This window comes from Leptonotus elevatus, chromosome 5, assembly GCF_054856555.1.
Source record: "Leptonotus elevatus isolate MCC_2025b chromosome 5, RoL_Lele_1.0, whole genome shotgun sequence".
NCBI classification, from domain to species: Eukaryota; Metazoa; Chordata; class Actinopteri; order Syngnathiformes; family Syngnathidae; genus Leptonotus; species Leptonotus elevatus.
Genome location: NC_141243.1, coordinates 26,803,535 through 26,823,258, shown reverse-complemented (window position 1 = coordinate 26,823,258; position 19,724 = coordinate 26,803,535). Strand labels below are relative to the sequence as shown.

The window sequence follows — 19,724 nt, the reverse complement described above, 5'->3', positions numbered from 1 at the left end:
ACTCCAATCACCAACATTGATGATATTATATCACAAATTAGTCCCAGAAGTGGCCCTGCATATTCCCCCTGCAGTGCCTCTTTGGAAAATATATCTGAGAAAGATATTCAGGTTCAAATACTGCCAACTTCACATGACTCTTCTATAGCGCATGCAGGAAATGAAAATGAGTGTCCTGTGCAGATGAATCCACTTCTTGACAACTCCTCCAATGGATTATTCCCCGAAATGTTTGATGTTATGCATAAAGGGAAAGACTCCAAAGGACTTGATGACACTGATTCCAGTGGTGACTTCACACGTGACACAGATGTCAAGCTCAGTAAACTAGCCGCTGGCAGTAACCATCTTCATGAGCCATCTTCAAATGGGAAGAAAGCGGAGCTTAATTCCTCTCACAATCAAGTATCCGTTGATGAAGGACATGTACACCTTAACACACCATTGTATAGACCTTTGCCTTCACATCATTCCGGTGAAAACAAAAGCCTGGATGAGAATATTGATATGATTGTCAGCTCCTCAGAGCTAACAAACGAAGACTGCTTGGAACGTTCCCCATCAATAGGAGTCTTAGTCACAGAGAATTCCTGCCCACCTTCACATGCAATGTCTGCATCAGCTTTGGAGAATCACATTAATAATGCCATTGAGTCTAACTCTGACAAACTTAGAGCTTCTGAGGCACAACATACTACAAGCCTTTGTATTCATGGCAGCATTTCCCCACTTGATTACTGTAACAATTACAGTGGCCCTACAATGTTGCTTGGTGGTGCGTTGCGCAACTCAGATGTATTGAAGCAGAGGAATTTGAAAGCACACACAATCGAATTTACATCAGTGACGGACACTTACAGTTCTACCACTGACAGATCAGATACAGCATTGTCAAAGACTACGATAAACAAAGAGTGTAGACCAAATGTAACCTCAAATGTTAGGCCCATGCATCGTGGTCTAGACTTCCCTGATAAATGTCAAAATGAAAGTCAGATCAGACCAGACAATAGCCTTAAACTAAAAGGCCTAAGAATAAACAGTAATAACGCCAGCGAAGAGCCATTGCAAAATCATACGGAAAGTGAAACTCCAGGTCTTTCAACAAGCAATAATATCTTCTTCAACCAGCCTACAAATTCACTGTCCGAGAAAACATTATATCCCATTCTGAAAGCCAAAAACCAATTTAATAAGAACAGTGTTGCTTTATCTAAAATTAGTGTAAGTAAGATGTCAGATATCACTTTTGAAGCTGTTACTTCCAACAAAGAAGATACCAATTTAGACGTCAAAGCAATACCAAACTTCCAGACATTGTCCGACTCACCTACCACTCAGAGAACATTTATCGAAGTTCAATTGTCCTCTTTATCCGGTATGTCACCTGTCAGGGCAAAAAAGCTCACAGTAGATTTAAATCACTCTACGGCAACTCATATAGGCACCGATCCAAGATCAACAACTGTTCTCCCAAATTCAAATTCCATATTAGGTACAAGAAATGTCATTGTTGATAAAATAGTAGTCAATGCCGTGTCTCTCAAGAAGGAAACTAATCTAGAATCAAGTAATGGCTTGAAAGCCAACATGAAGATAAGTAATAACCCAAAATCTACGACATCCAAACTGTACAAGAAGACAACGCTGAGGCGAAGCTTTTTTGCAGACACTCCTTTTTCTGTGGATTACAATCCTTTCTCTGTACAACAAAAGATAAAGTCTTTTGAAAATCTTGCTCTCTTTGACAAGCCTGTGGCTAAATGTAGTGACATTCAGTCATACGCTTTAGCATACAGAGCCTCGCTTAACCAAAGGATTGCAGGCTATATGGACTTAATGAAATGTTCTGATGGCCGGGCACAAAACCACCATTTTAGTTCCTATGAAGACCATTTGATCTCGACTAGAACCAGCCCATCACTGAAATCACAATCAAGCATTAATTTGAAAAACCTTGATCCTCCCTGTGATAGCTATAGTGCAAGTTGCCTGACGAAGAACAGTCTTGTCTCTGAAGTTGCAAAAGTTCCTGATTTTTCACCAGAGACCCCGCCAGTGGTACGTAGGAAAAATGCTAGACTTTTCCGCAACCGGTTGCGGCAATCCAGGGCTCTCAGTATGCCCGAATTGGGAAAATTATTCAAAGGTGATATGTTGACCACGCTAGATGGTGTAACTGATAAACCTATGAGCACCATCCTTTCCACTGCCACAGAGACTATGTGCTCTTCACCTTCTCCTCTCCAAGCAAACGTAGAGACAAAAGGAAACAGAAGAAACACTGGATCCACTCAAGAAACATCTGAGAGAAATATTGAGATCCTTGAACAACCTGAACAGATTGAATCATCTCAGACCATCAGGTAATTCAGTTAAATTATTTTAAACTCTTCCCTTTGTATTTCAGATTGCTTTAGCACTTTGTGTGTGTGTGTTTGTTTCTTGGGGGGGGGGGGGGGGGGGGGCGTTATATGCTATAAAATGGGGACCTCACCTATAAATGGGGACATTTTGGAGGTCCCCATTTTGTTCAGACCTCTTTTTGAGGGTCAAGACTTGGTTTTAGAGTTTAGGTTTGAATTGGATTTTGGTTGGGGTTAGGGTAAGGGTTAGGATTTGGCAATCAGTTATGATGGTTAAGATTAGGGTAAGGGGCTGGGAAATACATTATGTCAATGGGATGTCCCCACTAGGAATTATGTGTAACGTATATGTTTTAAAATATTACCAAAAGTGGATAAATCACAAAGAATAATCAACAATTGAAAACAATCTACAACAGGGCTATTCAATTACTAATTCAGTTAGGCCAAATTTTCAAATCAAGAAATCAGTCACATTAGGCGATCAGTAAACAGCTGATAATGACATATTTCAAACATTTCAAAATTTTCATTTCGCAAAAACTATTTAAAAATACATCATTTTGAAATTTGGAAACATGGCAAAGGCATATCAAAAACAACCATTAATCACAATAACGAAGCTGTTATTGATCAGAACCAGAGGTGTTTTTTCACCTTAATAAAAATAAAATAAATTTAATACAAAAATAAATACAATTCTTTAAATAATCATTTTAGTCACATCACGTCAGCTAAGTTTAGCACACAACACCGTTTGACGTACGATGCAGTGTAAGGACGTCATCTGGGGTGCAACAGCAGCGCAACGTGTTTCCCGTCCACTTTACCCGCTATGGAGTCCCAAAAATGTCACAAACATGCACACACGCAGAGGAATGTTGAAATCTAGACCTCCTCACCAGTTGTGTGTCCTTCTACTGGCAGTAAGCCAAGCATTTATTACCAGAAGTATATGCAGTCAAGAAAACGTACAAATAAGCACAATTGTGCAGTATCAGTTCTGTCCGTGGACTCATCTATACTGCTATGGGCATGACATCGAGTTCATTCAACAGTGTTTCACTTTCAAACACGGCTGTAGGTAGAATTTCAACCTTGCGAATGTTTGAGGATTAAATCGACGGTTTTCGTTGTCAATTTTACTACCCCCTTGTGCCACAGGCATGTGTCATTTTCTTAACTGCTAAAATGAGTGAAAACAATATAAATAAGTAGCACCTTCACAAGTCGTTTATACACGTTTAAATTATAATCAATTTATCTCTCTCTCTAAAGCTCTCTTTTTTCCAGTCTTTTTCTGCATTAATATTGGCAGGTAAACGCATACAGTGGTGCCTTGAGATACAAGTTAAATTTGCTCTGTGGCTCATCACTGAAAACACTCGTATCTCAAATCACTTTTTCCCATTGCTTCCCTAAAAGGTTGGAAGATCTAGACCACCTCGTGTCTATAATGAAAATCTTAGCACCATCCATCCCTACCAGATCTGTAATCAAATTGCAAAGGGTCCATCATCGGGTAGACAATTTTAGTAATAACGCTATTAACAATCCTCTCCAGTGTCTTCATCAGAAAGAATGTTAAAGCCACAGCTCTCAAGTCATTTAGGACCTTTGTAGATCCCTTCTTAGGGACTTCGATCATGGTCGACTGCTTCTACACACCCGGCAGTATGCTACTATTAATGGAATTAATTAATTAATGGAAGAGCTGCTTGAAGACCCCTCCCAGCTGCTTGGCACAGTGTCTCAAGGTTCGTCCATAGATGTTAGGTCCAGGGGAACTGCTGATTTGAATCTTTTTCAGGGAGCACGCCACCTTTTCTTTACTAAAGATGAGCGATGTTCCCACCGGTGAGACCACCTTATTAAGTTGACCACCTCATTAGGTTGAGAGACATTATCCGTCTCAAACGTGGGTTTGGGTCGTTGGGAAGTGATGCAGTATTACGACCATAAACATGGATAGGCTTGCGACAAGAAGAGACTATTCACAGCTGCCATGTTGTTTATATGTGATGGCATTTTCGGCTCTTTCAGGTGATCCGGTTGATTTGGATCGGCTCAGTGAAAAGAGCCAGCCCTTTTTGGCTCTCAAACGGCTCTTTTAACTTTAGCTTTTCTTTTAACTCTTTGACTGCCAGACGTTTTCAGAAAAGGGATGCCGTCAGTGCCAGCCGATTTAAGCATTTTGACTGATCTTTCAAGGTCCACAGAAAATGTTCTGTTTGGACTATGGAAACACACGTACTACCAAATGAAAGACTGGACTTTCATCTTTCATCAGAAAAAAAAGTTTGTTTCTACCTTATTCCGTTCTATAGTAATCAACAATAGAAAATGGTTAGTTTCACCCGATTTCGCTTGTTTTGAACTCAAATACGGAGAAATCAAGCTTTTAGTGAAACGATATTATTTCATGCATTCTAGTGAATTTTACACTTCTTTTTGTCCATGAATGATGCCACAAACACCTAAATAGTGCTTTACTTCTATAAAACACTACCACCAAGAATGAAAAAGTGTTTTTTGATAGCAAAATACGTTTATTTACATTCAACAGTGTAACAATTTGACAACAATTTGGCAAACTATTTACAAATGTGTGCAACTGTGGTGCTATTTACAAATATGTGGATGTTTCAACGAGTTTTTCTTTTTGTTTTTTCTCCCCTGCGTGCAAGGAGACGCAACCGCATTTGCACAACAGATTGCCTCTTCGCGTACAAAAGCTCCACTTTCTTGCAGGCCGTTTTTTCCGGGGAATAGCAAGTATATACTGCAGTGTGTGTTGCCATAAAGTCTAATATCAGGATATTTGTTACGGTTACATTACGGTGGTGTTACGTCTGGCTTCCTCATGTCCTTCAGTTGCTATACCGAGTGGTAGATGTTCTGATCCATCTTATCCACTCCATTCATGGTGGCATCGTAGTCCAGAACCAGTGTCTTCTCCGTGATCAGACTATACCCGCTCCTCCGATGAATATGCATTGGACTCGGGGTACTCTTCATTGTCCGACAAAATGTCCGCATGTGAAAGCTCCGGCGTTAGCAGAGCTAGCCGGTGATGCTTTATGACGTGAGAATAAAGGCCGCGTCCAACTGTGGCGTCAACCTCGGGATTCACCATCACCATCATCATCAATCTGCATTGGTCGATGCCAACTCTCCATCGCCCGATCGAATGTCCGATTGTGTAGAAGTACCCGGTCGGTTATTGTGCGCGTTTTCCGGCCTTAGCAGCGCTAGCCGCGCTTAGCCGGTGAGGCTTACTACGTGATCATAACATTCGCGTCAAGGCTTCCAACTGTGGCGTCAACCTCGGGATTCACCATCATCATCATCATCAATCTGCATTGGTCGATGCCAACTCTCCATCGCCCGATCGAATGTCCGATTGTGTAGAAGTACCCGGTCGGTTATTGTGCGCGTTTTCCAGCCTTAGCAGCGCTAGCCGCGCTAGCCGCGCTTAGCCGGTGAGGCTTACTACGTGATCATAACAGTCGCGTCAAGGCTTCCAACTTTGGCGTCAAGCTCGGAGTCATCATCATCGTCGACATCAATGCGCTTTTTAGTATTGATCGATGCTTTCCGTCTTTGAAAAAAATGCTCAAGCGTGAGCTGCTTGCAACCGGTTGCTTGGTCAGCCATTGTGGCTTATTCAGCCATTGTCTCCTCAACACTCTAGCTCCGCCTCACGTCTTCTACTGATGCCCACGGTGGGCGGCCCATCCAACCTTGTGCAAAGAGAGTCATCGCTGCCATCTAGGGGCCAAAACGAGTCTTATACTAACCAGATCTGCCTGATACTTTCAGCACAGCTGCCCAAGGCTTTCCTGCACCCGTTTCCAAAAAAAACAAAAAAAAACATAGTGAACGTCTTTTAACGTCCTCGGCGCCCTTCCCTAGGTTTATGCTAAACGTTTTATAACGTTTATGGCGGTCAAAGAGTTAAATATTTAAGACAAATTTAGCATACATTTTGATAAATTACTTGGCGAACTAAGTATTTCACTGTACTGACTGTAAATAGCAGCAATTATCAAGTAAAGAAATGTTTTTTTTTTTTATTGTATTGAAAGTTAAAAAGGCTACAGAAAATACATAAGCAACAAAATTAGAACTCAACCAACAACAATCAAAAGTGCAACAGCAGCAGCGAACAAGACAAAGATAAGCTACTCACCAAGTCCAGGATAAAAGACCTTGTTTTATTTCAAATTGGCATTCAGAAAAACTAAATACTTTAATAACTCTTCTCTGTTTGTTTTCTCCTCCTCCTCTCTCTCTCTCTCTCTGACTGGCGGAGACGTGGAGCATGTATGTGCTCAGCATGCAGTACACTCACTGCATGCCCTCGCCCCTCCCCCTGCTCTTCCCGTCTCTCCCTCTCTGAGCAACGCAGCCAAACCTAGCTTCAGACACGTGAAAAAGAGAGAGCGACAGGAAGAGAGAGAGAGAGAGAGAGAGAGAGGGAAAATGACGGAGCCGGCTCTTGAGGGAGAAGCCGGCTCTCAACGTTCACTCCAAAGAGCCGGTTCTTTGTACCAGCTCGTTCACAAACGACCCATCACTCATTCTTTAGTCCCTGCCAAGCAGCTTGGACATTGCCCTGTGTGAATGAAAGCTTTACCTTGTTTTTATAGTTTTTCTGAGCCTTTTTGACGGCACGTTTGACTTCCTTATTGACTTCGCTCTTCTCGTGATCTGTACCAGTGAAAAATATTATTTTCTTCTTTTTTAATCTCTTAAACTCTTTCAAAACCAATGGTTTGTTGTTTGTCTTTGTAGGAATAATGCTATCAACACAGAATTCGATATAAGATGACAGCCTGACAGTCTCCACCTGCTCATTTAAGTCAAAATAAGATGTTAAACATTCCCAGTCAGTGGAACCAAAACATAATTTTTTTTGTGTATGTGTACAGGTTAAAAGATGTAAATGTTCCTGCAGTTCAGACGGCTGCAACAAACTTTCCTGCGCAACTCAAGGAAACAAACAATTTCATAGAGGTATCCCATGAAGCCTTATTATTTTATATAGCATTATATGCACTGTTAACTAACCCCATTAGTCAAGTTTTTTCCTCTGACTGATTTGTACAGGTTAACAGTCATGCTCACCTTGTGGTCCTTCATAAAGAAGAAGGCTCAGGACTTGGATTTAGTATTGCTGGTGGGAGTGACCTTGAGCAGAAAAAAATCACTGTAAGTAAATGTAATGATCTTGTCTTTCCATCTTCAAATGCTATAAATTACAAAATTAAGACATTCAATCATACACTGACAGCATCAGGAGCAACCAAAACTCAAGGATATGTTGAGATTCCAGCACAACATTTATCCAATACGGGATTTGGGCCAAGCACATGTCTTGTCCGTGTTCTCAGCTGATCTTCAAACAGTCAGAGACTCTTGTTTTATCTATGAAAACAACCACCCACCCAGTTTTGTATGTTTGTCTAAATTATTTCTTTTGGAACCTTACTTACTGCGCAGCATGCGCTCTTGACAAAGAGCATCGTATTGCATCAATCTCTTACACTCTCTGTGTTTGTTTCGTTTTTATTTGGCTGGTGATATAAAAGCACTTCCACTGCAGTCCATAAAAATATAAATATAGCAAATTAAGCTTTACACACACACACACTTTTAACACTCTTTTTAATAATGTTAAGTAGTAAAAACAACTTATTCTGTAAATAGTTTCTTTATCTCGTGGTTAAAAAATTGTGAATATCAATTTTCAGACTGTTCTGTAAATATTAGGGATATACAGCACTATCTGTATCTGTTTAACCATCTAAATGACCTGTATCTGTATTTGGAGGGGCGTGGCCTAAACCATAACTGGGCGTGGCCTAAACCGGAAATTGTCGTTTGATCGGAAATAAGTGGGACTTACATAAGTTTTTTTTTTCAATTTCACACTTAAAATAAATGGTAAAATAAAGTGTGAAATTGATTGATCAAAACAACTTGAGCCACAACCACAGATGGACCAAAGTGGCATGTCTATTATTATTATTATTATTGGATTTCTTTATTATCTGGTTTATCTGTATGACGTCAAATTGGTCGATATTTGCCGTTAATATTATCCACTGATATTTTTGTGCATTCCTTATTTGTTTTCAGATACTGACAATTTTAGACCATTGGGCCAAGAATGTCGATTTTGAGATTTCTCTACAAATAGACTCCTTGAGGTCTCTAGTTTAATTTCCCAGTAGCACAAAATAAAAAATTGTAATAGAAGTGTATGAAAATAAGCAATTATTAGAGCAAGTGCATCTAGCCAACGTGTTATTAGCCGCCTTTAGCTAGCAGCGCGTCTCTGCCAGAGAATGGGTGAATCTGCCAGGGTTCACTGTAATGCAGGTCATTTTCTGTAAGTCAGGTGTAATACGAAATTGTATTTACGTGTCACCAGGTTCATCGGGTCTTCAACAAAGGTGCAGCCAGCCTAGAGGGCACAATTCTGAGAGGCGACAGAATCATATCTATAAATGGCACATGTCTGGATGGTAAAACCCACGGAGAGGCTGTTTCTTGCCTACATCAAGCTAAAGTATCCAAGCAAGCTTTCATAGTTATTTGCAGATGCATGGTCAGTGAAAAGGATACCCTTGAAAAGCTTGACTCAGCCAGTCAGCCACAGATGAAATTATCTGCCAACAAGATGTCTTTGAAGACGAGTACAGGTAGGAGCTTGATTTACACTAATGATGATATAATGAAACTACGAGTACCTGAATGCATAGCCCAGGGGTGGCCAAGTTCGGTCCTTGAGAGCCACTATCCATCCTGTTTTCCATGTTTCTCTCCACTAACACACCTGATTCATGATCGTTATCAGGCTTCTGCAAAGCTTGCTGATGAGCTGATCATTAGATTCAGCTGCTCTGAAGGAGGAAGACATGGAAAACAGGCTGGATAGCGGCTCTCGAGGACCGAACTTGGCCACCCCTGGCATAGCCCATGTGCTAGACTTAAACCAAACAGCAAACATGTCGAACTTTGGATCCTTGCAATTTGATTTGTGAGGATTATTTTGATTTCAAAATATGATGAAATGTCATTTGACTACTACAACAATCAGCCTGGTTTGTAGGCTATGTCAGAGGCAAGAGCAATGGTCAATACAATACAATACGCCGTTTGTTTACAGTACACCGTGTAAAAGATTGAGTAATGCGTGGATGGTCGGAATATTCAATTCCTTTGTCAGTTATTAATTGAGTTGTTCAAAAGGATGTTTGTGTTTTCTTTTGTTATATTTGGAAATAAACTTTTCCTTCTTTCTTTCTTTCTTTCTTTCTTCTTATCCTTACACGGGATTTAAATTCAAAATAACACCAAATGCCAGTAAATGGCGAAAATACAAAATTAATAACACCAACAACAAAAAGTGAAGTGCCGGGACTGAGAACCACGATGGAGGGCGAGTCACTGTATTTATACGAAATGCTGTAAATCATGTATGTATGTCCTATTCATACCTGAAAATCTAGGTCCAAATGGCGTTTTGAAAGTTGAACTTCACAAGACGACTGCTGGCCTGGGTTTCAGCCTGAATGGGGGAAAATCCTCAAGTACTGGAGACAAGCCCCTTACTGTAAAACGCATCTTTAAAGGTGATGATTTGTATTATTATGTTGTTGTTTTTTTATTATTATTATTTCTGGAGGGCAGAGTGTTTGTTTGACTTATGAATAATGTATATTTCCTATGAATTTGATTTCATATAGTCAGTCTGTGGGTTGACTCCTCTTCCACAAAGAGCAGGCGAGTGTGACAGTTGTGGCTGGATCTTTTATTGGTTTTTATTTTAATAAGTCTTCAAGTCAACTGCTGGCAATCGTAGCAGCCTAAATGGCCGCGAGAGGCACAACAACAGACAATACCTAAATACCTTATACGAAAACTAATATGAAAATAGTGTTAATATCAACCTTGGCAAACTTAAGTGTTATTTGTAAATGCGTGCTTATTCCTGTGAAACATTTTACCATAAAAAAATTGTCAACTGGTGTGTGTGTGTGTGGGGGGGGGGGGGGGGGGGGAATCATATCACATCATGGGGACCATTTTCTAGACATTTAGAATCATTGTGGGGACATTTTGGTGGTCCCCATGAGTCCAAATGTCTTTTTGAGGGTCAAATCTTGGTTTTAGAGTTTAGGTTTGAATTAAGTTTTGGTTGGGGTTAGGGTAAGGGTTAGGGCAAGGCAGTCAGTTGTAATGGTTAAGGTTACGGTAAGGGTCTAGGAAATGCATTATGTCAATGAAATGCCCCCACTAAAAATGTAAACCCCACATGTGCGTGTGTGCGCGTAATTTTTCATTTGTGACAGCCTTAGGTGTCCTTAGGTGTGACCCATTGAATTGTGAGGATGCCTGCAAGTCACAGATTATGGAGTTTTCCCCGAGACATGTGAATTCCGGTGAAATCCGCACATTTGTTTATTCGTTAAAAAGTTATAAAGTTAAAAAATTTAAACTTTCTTCACGCTGAACTATGTGCCACATCAGCTTCGGGGATGGAGCATGTCACACACAGCACCCTGTCTGTTGTCAACTGGAGCACAACACAGCCAGACACTTCCCCTGTAAAACATTTTTTTTATCCCCTGCCACGGGTACAACGCATGTTTTTCAGTTTTAGAAACAAGGTTTTGTAACAAGTTTTGTAAAATTACTGTACAAAATATTTTGATGTAAATATCGCCTTTAATGGGGAAATCTGACTTACATCGCCAGCGTAGGAATAGAACTCTGCCGTAACTTAAGGACTCCCTGTACAGCCTCCTGAACGCACATGAGAAAAGATCTCTAGGAGAATATGTGCACCACTAGATTTGACAGGGGACGATGCTCCACCCAGAGTGTGTAAATTTCTTGAAGGTGCTTAATTGACACACTTAAGTCGAGGAGAGAGTCTGCACAGCCAAAAAAGTGCGCAGCAGCCCGTCTTTTCTGACCTAAACATATGGGCAAATATGCCCCTAAATGAGCGGTTTATAATAAATTGTTGTGCCCTTTCCACAACAGGAGGTGCTGCTGAGCTGTCTGGGCTACTGGAGGTTGGTGATGAGGTCTTGTCAATAAACGGATTCTCTCTCGAAGGTCTCATGCATCATGATGCCTGGAAAATCATTAAAGCAACTAATGAAGGGCCCAATCACCTTGTCATCCGCAAGCTTGGTGCCCGGCTCTAATTCGGAGAAGGACAAACTTCTCTTAAACCACTCTCAAGAAAGAAAACAAAGTAGTAGAGCTAATGGTGTGTTTTCAAGTCTTACAAATGTTGTTTTACAAATTGTTGTGTGATTCTACTACATATTGGAGTTTGTAAAGTACCGTGTGAGATGTCTCTCAAGGTTTGTTTACAATATATTTAAAATTGATCATAATTGTGATTTGCAAATAAAGTTATGATTTAAACTGTCTCGATTAGTTTTTTAACCACAGCATTTGGTCTGTCGAAGGCTGTGTCCGAATGTGGACCCTACTCCTTATATAGTGCCCTACTGAGGGGTCACGCCATTTTGTAGTGGTGTCCGAATGTCCAGGGAACGAAAATTTAGGGCACACAAAATTACCCACAATGCACTCTCAAAAGTAGAGTATGATATAAAAAATAAAAAAAAACATGTCGCGAGTGACAGCACAAGCGTGAGAATCAAAGCGATGCATTAAATATATACTATGGAAATAATACGTTTTAGTTGAAAATATATCCCACAAAGGAAATAAAATCCAGTTTTAAAACATTTTTATTTGCAATAATTTATGCGCCGGTGCGTCGTGACATGTACGGTGGTCACGTTATATGCGACGAGGAGAAAGTAGTGAGCTGGCTGTCCGAATCTTCAAACAGAATGAGGGCACTACATATTAAGAGACAATATAGTGCGGGGCTATGAAGTGAATGAGGGGTTAGGGGATGAGGGTGGACTTTCGGACACAGCCCAGATGTTCTACTTATTAATAACTTTAACTTGTATGCCTTTTGGGCAGTGCTGGCGCTCAACTTTATCCTTGGGGTGATCAATTAAGGCTTTTTCAGGGGGTCAAGACTTCCCTTATCCCGTCACATTATTATATTTGTTTTATTAGATTTCTTTATGTGAAGTTTGTTGATATACACTGCTCAGCCGAAATGAGTACACCCCTTTCAAAAAAACTTTAAACAATATGTCAATGAAGACAAAAACAATTTCTAAAATGATGACCAGACTTAATTTATATAACATATGTTTAACTTATAACATGAAAGAGTAAGGTTAAAAATAAAAATTGGAGAACAAAATTGTCAGTTTTACTCAAATTAGGGTGATGCAAAAATAAGTACACCCCACAGAACGTCTCTATCGCAAAGACCAAAAAGACAACATTTTAGACTAGAAACGTCGAGGTGAGTGTCATAATTCATTACACAGGTGTCAAGCAGACAGTTGACTATAAATGGGGTGTTACTTAAAGAAAACTGTTTTCATGCTTTTAGCTCTTTTACTGCCAAAAACGTTAAATAACGTTTAGTAAAATCCTACGGAGGGGTGCCAAAGACGTTAAAAGACGTTCACTATGTTGTTGTTTTTTTGGAAACAGGTGGAGGAAAGCCTTGGCCAGCTGTGCTGAAAGTATCAAGCAGATCTAGTTAGTATAATGACTATTTTTGGCCCCTAGATGGCAGCGATGACTCTTTGGACAAGATTGGGTAAGCGTCAGTAGAAGACGTGAGGCGGAGCTAGAGTGTTGAGGGGAGAATGGCTGATGAAGCAAAAATGGCGACCGGTTGCAAGCAGCTCACGCTTGAGCATTTTTTTCAAAGACGAAAAGCATCGACCAATGCTAAAGAGCAAATTGATGACGACGATGATGATGATGGTGACTCCGAGGTTGACGCCGAAGTTGGAAGCGTTGACGCGGCGGCTATGATCACGTCGTGAAGCCTCACCGGCTAGCGATGCTAACGGCGGAAAACGAGCACTTCTGCACAGGCGGACGTTCAATCGGACGATGAAGAGTAGTCGAAAAGCATCGACCAATGCTATAGAGCACATTGGTGACGACGATGATGATGGTGGTGACTCCGAGGTTGACGCCGAAGTTGGAAGCGTTGACGCGGCAGCTATGACCACGTCATAAAGCCTCACCGGCTAGCGATGCTAACGCCGGAAAACGCAGAGCACAACCGAGCACTTCTGCACAGGCGGACGTTCAATCGGACGATGAAGAGTAGTCGAAAAGCATCGACCAATGCTAAAGAGCACATTGGTGACGACGATGATGATGATGGTGACTCCGAGGTTGACGCCGAAGTTGGAAGCGTTGACGCGGCGGCTATGACCACGTCATAAAGCCTCACCGGCTAGCGATGCTAACGCCGGAAAACGCAGAGCACAACCGAGCACTTCTGCACAGGCGGACGTTCAATCGGACGATGAAGAGTACCCCGAGTCCAATGCATATTCATCGGAGGAGTGGGTACAGTCTGATCACGGAGAAGACACTGGTTCTGGACTACAAATGCCACCATGAATGGAGTGGATAAGATGGATCAGAACATCTACCACCCGGTATAGAAACTGAAGGACATGAGGAAACCAGACGTAACACCACCGTAACGTAACCGTATCATGATCCTGATAGTAGACTTGATGGCCAAACACACACTGCAGTATATACTTGCTATTCCCCGGAAAAAAAGGCCGGTAAGAAAGTGTAGCGTCTGCACGCGAAGGGGCAATCACAGTGAAACTAATCTGTTGTGCAAATCCTGCTGCGTCTCCTTGCACGCAGGGGAGTGTCACACAAAAAGAGAAACTATAGTTGAAACATCCACATAATTGTAAATGGTACCACAGTTGCACACATTTGTAAATAGTTTACCAAATTGTTGTGTCAGAAATAATATTGTTTCACTAAAAGCTTGATTTCTCCGTATTTTGGTCCAAAACAGAGCATTTGGATGAAACTAACCATTTTCTATTGATGATTACTGAAAAATGGAATAAGGTAGAAACAAACTTTTTTTTCTGATGAAAGATGATGATACTGGTGATTTGGTAGTATGTGTGTTTCCATAGTCCAAACACAAAATTTTCTGTGGACCTTGAAAGATCAGTCAAAATGCTTAAATCGGCTGGCACCCACAGCATCCCTTTTCTGAAAACGTCTGGCAGTCAAAGAGTTAGCAATGGCACCACATGAAAGAGAAATATCACAAGATCTGAGAAAGAAAATAATTTCTTTACACAGCAAAAGTGAAGGCTACAAAAAGATCAGCAAAGTGTTACTTATCAGTCAGAATACTATAGCAAAAGTGGTACAAAATTGTAAAAAATATGGAACTGCAACAATCTCACAGGGACATCCAGGTCGTCCACGGATGTTAACAACTCAACAGCAGTGTCTTCTGATGAAAAGGGTGGAAGAAAATCAACATGTAAGTTCGCTGCAGTTATCTAAGGAAATAGAAAGCCAAACTGGGGTGACTATTTCCCATGACAAAATATGGCATACACTGTCAGAGGAATGGCATGCATGGGTGCCGTCCACGGAGGAATCCTCTCCTAAAGCCCGGGCACAAAAACGCGCGCCTAGAGTTTGCCAGGGCCCATGCTGACAAAGATGAAGACTACTGGGACTCTGTACTCTGGAGTGATGAGACCAAGATAAACGTTTTTTTAACTGATGGCTTCAAAACTGTATGGCGTCGCAAAGGTGAGGAATACAAGGAAAAATGCATGGTGCCTACAGTGAAACATGGTGGTGACAGTGTCTTCATGTGGGGTTGCATGAGTACTGCTGGTGTCGGGGAGCTGAATTTCATTGATGGCATCATGAATTCACAGCAGTATTGCTCGATACTGAAAGAAAAGTCGCTGCCATCACTCAGTGCCCTTGGTCATCGTGCACTTTTCCAACATGATAATGATCCTAAGCACACATCTAAGGCCACTGTTGGATTTCTGAAGAAGAAAAAAAAAAGTGATTCAGTGGCCAAGTATGTTTCCTGATCTGAACCCAATTGAACACCTATGGGGAATTCTAAAGAGAAAAGTAGAACATCACTCTCCATCCAGCATCCAGTCTCTAAAATAGGCCATTCTTAAAGAATGGGAAAAGATTGATGCAACAAAATGTTGCCAGCTTATTCATTCCATGCCTAGAAGCTGTGCTGTGATAAAAAATCATGGAGGCCATACAAAGTACTAGATTTTGTCATTTTTGTTGAGGTGTGTACTCATTTTTGCAACACCCTTATTTTAGTAAAACTGAAAAATGTGTAATCTAATTTAAATTATTAACCTTACTATGTTAACCAGATGTATATAATACTTGGTCTTGTCAACATTTTGGAAATTGTTTTTGTATTCATTGAGATATTGTTTAGAATGTTACTTTTTAAAGGGGGTGTACACCCTCTTTGAAAAATAACACTTTGAACAATATGTCAATGAACACTAAAACAATTTCCAAAATAATGACAAGACTTAATTTATATAGCATCTGTTTGACTTATAACATGAAAGTAAGGTTAATAATATGAATTAGAGAACAAAATTTTCGGTTCTACACAAATAAGGGTTTTGCAAAAATGCGTACACCCAACAGAATGTCTTTTTAGATTTAAATTTTAGACTACAAGCGTCTACAGGTGAGTCTAATTATTCATTACACAGGTGTCAAGCAGACAGTTGATTATAAATGGGTGTTACTTAAATAAAACACTTTTCCATTTGTTTTTGTGTTAATTGAGATATTGTTTAAAATGTTACTTTTCAAAGGGGGTGTACTCTTTAACGCTGAGCACTGTACATTATGTTGCTGGTTACATATTTCAAACCCTTCCTGCTCAGCGAAAACCATATACCCCCAAAATGATGATTTAATGCTTAAAGTGAAATAATATTCCTTTGCAGGGTGACTTAGGACAAAACTTAAAAAAAAGAAATAACTTGGCCAGTTTGGAAAATGCATCACGGCAAGCCTAAAAACAGGCTGGCTGCAACTCACAGGAGAAACAAGTGATTCTACAAATATATGAACATTGTTTAAAATGTCCAACAGCACATTAATTCATTTAAAATGAGCTCAAAAATGTCATGTAGCCATGTTGGTGACGTACATGTCCCAGCTTGTTCTAAACATAGCAATCGTCATCCGGGTGGTAAGCTGCAACAATAACGGGCCGTCCCAAGTTCAATGAGATGAAGAAATACTTATGAATACAGGGGAAATGTCACCAGCTGAATAGTTAAGTCACTACTTTTGCGTCCAAAACAGGCGTCAATCTTGTTCCTGCTGCAGAATGTAAATCCCCATAGTTGCAGTGAAAATATTTGTCATTTTTGATAAGCAGTAAACTTTTGGCTTTCCTCCTCATTCTTTTTGGCCCCACTTGGGTAATTTCATTTTATTTTTTATGTTCTCATTTCTCAGTTTCGCTCACTGCCGTCACTTCGTGCCCTTCAACTCTCTTTTTGCGCATGCACATTGCGTAGTAAGATGGACTGAAACATTAGTGGAAACTGAGGAGGGGCATTTTAGCAAAATGATTTGAATCAAAAACATAATTAATGTGCGTTAAAAAAAAAGTGTAATAAGTAAAAACTATGTTAGCCATTAGTGTATCAGGAATTTTATGGGTCCCTCTAATAATGTGAGGCCCTAGGCAACTGTCTAATGGTAAGTCCACCTCTGTTCAGGGACTGAGATACCAATTATTTAGTATGTGTTGACAATATTGTTGAATTTCCAGGAAATCTTCAGGTTTTCGGGGGTGATTCTAAAGTTACCCATAGGTTTTAGACTAAAATTTAGAGGCATGTTTTGGCAGGCGTATTAGGCCTTAATGGGTTAAGCGCCAAACAGCGTTCGGACGCCGACTTCGGATCACCGCTTTTTACGCCGACTGGAGTACGTATTTGTTTTAATGAATTGGTAATGAGCTTGGCCCCTGCAGTTTGACCAGCCAATGAAATGGAGGAGACTTCCAGCCAATAGCAGGACGCCAAGTCCTTCTCTACCTACTGAGGCCAGACCAGCAGAGCAGCACACCACCGATCGTTTGTGGACTGGAAGGAGGAGGACACTTCTACCACAGATAAGTTGTTTTCTAGTGTCACAGAAAAATACTATGACTTGTTGTACCACTGATGCAATGGATGATTGAGTGTTGCACTACTGTAGTCATTTTTTTTTGGCCACAGTCATGCTGTCAGTGCAATATGAGAAGAACTGTTTAGCATTAGCGTCAACAAAGGACTTTTCAGTTTTCGTTGATTATGGTCAATGAATTATGAGTGTCAGTCATTCGGCAATCGTCAATCCGTCAATATTTTAAGCTGAACGGCATTTTAACCGTCAACCTGTCACACGTCATTCCCACAGCGAAATGGCAAAATGAGCCGAGCCCCACAAACGGCCTCGGTAGGAAACACCCCCTCGTCTTTCACTTCATGCCAGGCCAATCCTGTACTGTGCTTTTTTATCCAGGTAGGCTCATTTTTTATTTTCTATCTCCTCAGACAAAAATCTGTAAAATGTGTAGTTTTTTGTGTGGCAGTGATCCTACCATCCTCCTCAAAGTTGTTTAGTGCAAGTAAAAATGATACAGATCCCCTCAGGCTCCCAGACAAAGGTTAAATTAATCTAGCTCTAAGTCAATGTTTCATCAGCAGAATTGTGAAAATCTGAATTGAAGGTTCAAAACTCATTTAGTCTTACTTTAAAGTGCTTGCTGGCTTACGTTATCACCAGCTAACCACCAATGTTTTTGAGTCAACCCATCACGTAAATCAGACTGCAACTGATTACATGATATGAATAATTCTCACCAAATGCTCATGAACATATCTGTTTTTTGTTGTTTTTGTTTTTAGGGGTTATATATTGGTAGTTTGTTTATAGATTCTATTAATGCACAGTATCTCGGGTATTCCATAATATGAATGGGATCTTTGAAAAAAGAGACAACAATATTTGACATTGAAAATAATTGTAATTATATTGAATAAATAAAGTTCCAACAACCATAACATTTTATGTGATTTATATATATATTTTTTTAAATATATATATACACTTTTTGTATCGACGTATTTAGACCATTTTCACAGTTGGCGCCCCACCATTTTTTCATTTTTCTTATGGTGGAAAGCTGAGACATTACCTCACCAATTTTTCATCCTTTTTATGTTTTTCTGGGCTGTGTGACCACTACATGCGACTCTCATGGCAGCCATTGCAACGCAACAGGCCCAGCGTGAACTAGTGTTGTTCCGATACTGGTATCGGCAGAGGGCCCGATACTGCATTAAAACAGTGGTATCTGTGAGTACCAACAAGTAACATGCCGATACCATTAATTCTGACACTATATAGGACTTTGGATGCAGCATCTTGTGTCTTGCTCATGCACGACATTCACTGATGTGTGACATGTTTTCTGCATGCCGAGCTAAGATATCTTATTGGTCCTTGAATGCTCTGAACCAATGGCATGACAGCTTTTTCATGTTGAGAAAAAAAAACTTGGTTATCGGTATGGTATCGGCATCGGCCGATACTGCAAAACTGGGTATCGGAATCGGGGGCCAAAATCGGAACAACACTAGTGTGAACCACGCTTTTGTCTCTGCCAGGCTAAAAGGATCGCAGGGCCGTGCCGACAACGACGCTCTGAAGCTGAAACAGAAAGAGCCCTCTCCAGCCCGCGGATCAACTCCTGAAGGATTGCTCTCACAATCTGAGCCGTGAGGTCTCTGTCCATCCTGATGAACTCTCTCCTGAACCTTTTCTTCAATTAACTGGCTTGCCAAACCTCCAACCCAGGAACTAGGGCTGTGCAGACCGATCCAAGTATTGATAGAATCGATACTGACGTGTATCTGATCGATACCAGAGTACTAGCATCGATATTTTACATTTATTTATTTATTTTTTGGACATTATATGATGACAATGAGTTTGAGCTTTTCCAACTACTAGTTGAGCTAGGTATTAGTGTAGCAAAACATGTAAGTATCATTTATGTAATGTGACGAGATTGGAGGAACTTCGGTGGCTGTCGTTTCTCTGACAGTGACGGACAAAGAATAGAAGATTTTTACTCCATTGCAAATTTAAATAGCCCTGGTATGTTTCTGTTAAGAAAATTTTATTATGGCATTTTTAGGAACATAACAACCAAGTCTAATTTGCAAAAATATATATTTTTTAATAATTAAGTTATTTAATAGGAAAAATGATTTAAAATACTGTAGTATTTTATGAACCTAAAAGTACTTGGTATCGGTGATATTGGCACCAGTATTTACTTGGTATCGATCGATACCA

The 19,724-nt window shown here is 40.3% G+C and overlaps 1 protein-coding gene across 8 annotated transcripts in view; it reads left to right on the top strand.

Moving 5' to 3' along the window:
* Window positions 1-11,823, top strand: part of pdzd2 (PDZ domain containing 2) — a 104,382-nt gene extending 92,559 nt beyond the window's left edge. For 6 of the 8 annotated variants that reach the window (XM_086075926.1, XM_086075927.1, XM_086075923.1 and 3 more), the window contains 6 exons: window positions 1-2,366; window positions 7,301-7,385; window positions 7,479-7,580; window positions 8,806-9,076; window positions 9,887-10,009; window positions 11,427-11,823. The exon at window positions 1-2,366 is cut by the window's left edge and continues 140 nt beyond it. In XM_086075926.1, the coding sequence (XP_085932052.1) occupies window positions 1-2,366; window positions 7,301-7,385; window positions 7,479-7,580; window positions 8,806-9,076; window positions 9,887-10,009; window positions 11,427-11,593 (3,114 nt within the window). In that variant the 3' untranslated portion in view covers window positions 11,594-11,823. Of the gene's footprint in view, window positions 2,367-7,163; window positions 7,386-7,478; window positions 7,581-8,805; window positions 9,077-9,886; window positions 10,010-11,426 lie in introns of those variants that run through there. The other 2 variants (XR_015094830.1, XM_086075929.1) reach the window with 2 other exon arrangements.
* Window positions 11,824-19,724: the final 7,901 nt, after the last annotated feature.